We start from the raw sequence: 5,712 nt of genomic DNA on the forward strand, positions 1-5,712 counted from the left end.
CAAAAGAAACCATGATAACGAGACCGGAAGTGGGGTATAAATATACATACATGTATACATATGTACACACACACACACACACACACACACACACACACACACAAACCAGTGGCATAGCGTGGGTTACCAGCGCCAGGGCCAAGGCAAGTATTGCGCCCCCTAACCTGTGGACCGTTAGGACTACCCGATTCCCTTCCAGACAACGCTACGCCACTGAAACAAACACACAGCCACTTGATCGAGAGAGAAATAACGCATATCCATCGGCTCCATATAGGCTTCTACTAACGATACATTACTAATCCATTCTAATCTAATCTAATCTAAGCTAATCTATATATCTATCTATCTAATCTATCTAATTTATCTAATGTAATCTATCTATCTATCTATCTCTATCTATCTATCTATCTATATCTATCTATCTATCTATCTCTATCTATCTATCTATCTATCTATCTATCTATGTATCTATCTATCTAAGTAATCTATGTAATCTATATAATATATCTATCTATCTATCTATCTATCTAATCTATCTAATGTAATCTATCTATCTATCTATCTATCTATCTATCTATCTATCTATCTATCTATCTATCTAATCTATCTAATGTAATCTATCTATCTATCTATCTATCTATCTATCTATCTATCTAATGTAATCTATCTAATGTAATCTATCTATCTATCTATCTATCTATCTATCTATCTATCTATCTATCTATCTATCTAATCTATCTAATGTAATCTATCTATCTATCTATCTATCTATCTATCTATCTATCTATCCAATCTATATATCTACCTATCTAATCTATCTATCTAATCTAATCTATCGAATCTATCTATCTATCGAATTTATCGAATCTATGTTATCTATCTATCTATCTATCTATCTATCTAATCTATGTATCTAATCTAATATATCTATCTAATCTAATCTATCTATCTATCTATCTATCTATCTATCTATCTATCTATATATCTATATATCTATCTATCTAATCTAATCTATCTAATCTAATATATCGAATCGAATTTAATTTAATCTAATTTAATCTAATCTAATCTAATCGTATCGTATCGTATCGTATCGTATCGTATCGTATCGTATCGTATCGTATCTCTTATCTTATCTTATCTCATCTAATCTTATCTAATCTAATCTAATCTAATCGTATCGTATCGTATCGTATCTCTTATCTTATCTAATCTTATATAATCTTATCTAATCTAATCTAGTCTAATCTAATATCTAACCTTATCTTATCTTATCTCTCTTATCTCTCTTATCTGTCTGTCTGTCTGTCTGTCTATCTATCATACTTATTCAATCTTATTATAGTGATATAGACATTTTAAAACCGTCTGATAAATGTATTTTGTATCGCATATATGTGCAATATGGACCGTAAAGTTTGAATAGGGAATTCCCTCTTTCGTTTTACTGCAGTTAGCGCCTTTTAGTTACTGACGTCATATATCATTTACAGATTACGTCACGTCGTATTAGAAACATTACACAAGGCTGCTGCAGAGTTAAGTAAATGTTAAGTAAATCCATGAAAGGAGTATTAATCATAGATTTAAGAAAGAGTTATTATGACGTTAAATTAAATATTTATATGTATATATATATATATATATATATATATATATATATATATATATATATATATATATATATATATAACTTCACATACGTTGTTTTTGCTTCCTATTTATTGCACGAGTTTATTTTGCGCATAAATATATACCACGAGACTGCGTAGCGGTCGAGTGGTATGTTCTTGTGCAAAATAAACCTTTTATGTTTTATAAAAAGGTTTTTAATTTAACGTCATAATAACTCTTTCTTAAATCTATGATTAATACTCCTTTCATGGATTTACTTATATATATCTATATCTATATCTATCTATCTATATATCTATCGATTATGGTAACAAGCCGTTCTGTATGTTCTGTATCTCCAGAAGAATGTGTACGCACCACAGACGAAATCAGAGAGACACTAAAATCCAGGAAGATGGTGTACAACATGTGCGTCTCCTACGAGTGTTTGTTCGAAAGCGCCAAAAAGGACGAGCAGACGGGAAGGTTCAAGAAAGAGTGTCTGAAGGTTATCTGTGCCCTAAGGAACGACAAACGCGGCTTTCTGGTGATACACACTCGAGATAAGCCTCCTATGGCATGGTCTCTGGATGGATTCGACCAGCTCATTAACGAAGACTGTAGCATGATGGTCGAGGATGACACGCTGTACACGGAGAACTACAAACGGGAATGGTATGAGCAACAGCAGGGTGGCTCAATGACTCGTCTCCCCTACCTGGTCATCACTGTTAAACCTTCCTCCTCCATCTCCACCTACGACTTCAAAACAAAGGTTACACTAGACGGAGCCAAGGTTCGACCCACAGCCAGACAGATTGGAACGTATTTGAAAAGCGTGGGGCGAAAGAGAAAGATGCAAGCAGAAGAGGAGACAGAGACCCAAGCAGAGTCAGAACAGGAAGAGGAATTTGAAGAAGCGAAGGAAGAGGAGACAGAAACCCAATCAGAGTCAGAACAGGAAGAGGAATTTGAAGAACGGACGGAAGAGGAGACAGAAACCCAATCAGAGTCAGAACCGGAACAGGAATTTAAAGAAGGAACAGCTACCAATATCTATGAGTCAAGAAGCGTCCAGATTAAACGACTGTCTAATAAAGACATAGAGCAAAAATGTTGTAAAGGAACAGGTCCAGGCACGAGTCAACCAGCTGTGAGCGCAACAATCTCGGCGGCCACACGACCAACACCGGACACCACACAAGGTATTGACACTGCACCTGCAGACGATGGTTCCACAATTCAGGGCTCGGACACACGCTCGGACTCCACTTCAGGGGATGTACCAATGGACATGAAGATGGTAGCCGAATGCTTTGTTGATAGAAGACTACCTGAGTATCTTACAATATTCGCCAAACTTCCAGGAGGTGGGTCCTTCTACTGTGGGATTGACGAAGGGAAAGGCACACCCGAAGAACCCAAAAGAAAGAGAAAGAAGCCGCCTGGAACACTGAATATCGATGGAACTAAGACTGGAGAAAATATTGTCGCAGGTATTAATCTTAGCAAACAACAAAAAAAAGACTTAAAAAAGGAGCTACGGAGGATCATTTCCGAAAAGACCGGTTGGTACAAGAAAATGAAGGATAAATACAAGAAACTTGATGACAAGGGCATCCTGAAATATACTGACATTAAATTCCACCCTACAGAGAAACGTGAAGCTCAAGGTACTGATAAGGGTCAAGGTCAAGGTACTGATATAGGTCACGGTAAACGTAAATACGTCATACAGGTGTCGGTGAACAGAAAACTCAAAGGAATCGTGTTCTATACCGACGACTCGTATCCTGCTCAACTGAATCGTCCAATCCCGCTCTCGTTTGAGTTTGCTAATGAGTCGAAAGAAAAAATCGTAGACACAGACAAATGGTTCACTGACATCGAAAAGGCAGCAACTAAATAGTTAATCAAACGAGTAGAGTAAATAATAGCATATTATATTCGCTATCAATGGTAATCGCTAAAACTCGTGGTAATAAAAGTTATTTCACTCGGGACATAAACTTGACACAAAATGGAAGGTCGTTTAATATCCTGTTGTTACAAATCTGAATGCACATTCAGACGTCCCTTTTATACATAGCAGCTGTAGAAAGGCATTTGGCGTGTCTGTTTGTTTATAGAAGCTGTAGAAAGGCATTTGGCGAGTGTGTTTGTTTATAGAAGCTGTAGAAAGGCATTTGGAGTGTCTGTCTGTTTATAGAAGCTGTAGAAAGGCACTTAGCATGTGTGTTTGTTTATAGAAGATGTAGCCAGGTTTCTGGTGTGTCTTTTTGTTTATAGTAGCTGCACAAAGGGTTCTGGCGTGTCTATTTGTCAACATAAGTTGCAGAATGATTTTTGATGCCTCTATTTGTTTATACAAGTTGTAGGAAGGGTTTTGACCTGTCTATTTGTTTATAGAAGTTGTAGAATGATTTTCGACGTGTCTATTTTTTTTATAGAAGTTGCAGAAAGGTTTGGGATGTGTCTGTTTGTTCATAGAAGTCGTAGAAAGGTTTTTTTGCCGTGCCCATTTGTTCATATATATCCTAGAAAGATTTTTGTCGTGTATTTGTTTATAAAAGTCGTAGAAAGGTTTTTGTCGTGTCTATTTGTTCATAGAGACGAAGAAAGATTTTTCTCATGTGTATTTGTTTATAGAAGTTATGAGAAAGGTTTTTGTCGTGTCTGTTTGTTTATAGAAGACATAGACAGGTTTTATATAGTGTCGTTTATTGACGTGAACAAAGACTGTGACATTATTAAACGTGTGTACCTCCTATAGTGTCTGTCACGGGGATTCTATAATTCCCGTAACTGAGTAAAACACGATTATCAAAATATCTCTCCTAACTGTATATCTATTAGATCTCTCTGTAACAGGCTGTTAAACCTAGTATGGCTCGTCTCTAGGTATGATCAGAGATACGATCTTATATAAGGTATATATAATATAGCACGTTAGTTCTCTAGAAAACACAACAACAACACAATACACTTTGGAATCTGTATTAATCTACGCTGACAAATGTACAGCCGTAGTAGTAAATTAATAACAACAATAATAACAACCCAGAACTGATCACTTAATTAGTTAATCTCTAGGTGTCTAGTTACACAATATGAGAATCACTTCACCGTTACACCACACCCACACGTGTGATAGTTGAGAAACGCTTACAGGAGAAGTTAATTAATAAAGGAATTACAACACCATTCCTAACTGGTTAATTTTTAATTAACCCTTACTACTCGTTCAGTAACGTGTGATAATTGAGAAACGCTTCTTGGGGAACTTAATTAATAAAGGAATTACAGCTCTATTCCTAACGGGTTAATTTTTAATTAACCCTAACTACTCTTCAGTAATCTTGTAACACAGAATTAATACTTATCACAATAAAGACAATAACCTACAGTTTACCCAGGTCGGCTGGGATGACTGGCTAAGCTTTATATTACCAAATACTCATATAATGTTAGAACAATAAGTCTACGATTTACTTCGTCAGATGACCGAAGACACTGTCTAAAGAATATCGGTATAATACAGTATTAAAATATTTAAAGTCACATCAATCACATCAAGGTTATACACAGAGCAGAAATGATATTTACCAAAGTCCAACCGGACTAACGTTCCTTCGGAGCCTTCCTATTCGTTCTCCTCGATATCTCTAAATCCTAGCTATTTATTCCAAAATCAGAATTGGCCTGGGGGGACAAGGCGGCACCTCACGTATCATCTCATATTCTACCTCGGTATATTTCTCTCTGATCGTCAGTCTGGCTGTCGCCAACCGCGAGCAATCTCCTGGCCATAAACAGCACTACCGGAGATATTACGTAACTACTCGCCACATGGCCTCCACACCTCGCAAAGTGCATGATGGAACGCCAGATCGAGGATGGTCGCGCAGAAGTCTTTCGTAACAAGTTGTCCACCTGGGCTACGGGCAATAAACTGCACAGGGCCCCCTAACACAATTAAAATCGCCACAGGCGAAACAAATTAAGAGCATGTACCGTGACAGTGTCCTTTATTGACGTGGAGAAAGATTATGACATTGGTAAACGTGTGTACCTCTGATCCTATAGTGTCGTTGA

General features: G+C 36.8%; 1 protein-coding gene across 1 annotated transcript; it reads left to right on the top strand.

The window, feature by feature from the left end:
• The first annotated feature begins 2,032 nt into the window (after positions 1–2,032).
• On the top strand, positions 2,033–4,388 carry LOC121377838. The gene has a single exon (XM_041505936.1). The coding sequence runs from the start codon at positions 2,033–2,035 to the stop codon at positions 3,524–3,526; it is 1,494 nt and encodes a 497-aa protein (XP_041361870.1). The 3' UTR covers positions 3,527–4,388.
• Positions 4,389–5,712: the final 1,324 nt, after the last annotated feature.

This window comes from Gigantopelta aegis, chromosome 7 (assembly GCF_016097555.1).
Source record: "Gigantopelta aegis isolate Gae_Host chromosome 7, Gae_host_genome, whole genome shotgun sequence".
NCBI lineage: Eukaryota > Metazoa > Mollusca > Gastropoda > Neomphalida > Peltospiridae > Gigantopelta > Gigantopelta aegis.

What these genes read in the sequence shown, in the direction of transcription:
- LOC121377838 (XM_041505936.1), top strand. Translation starts at nt 2,033, where the DNA reads ATGGTGTACAACATGTGCGTCTCCTACGAGTGTTTGTTCGAAAGCGCC.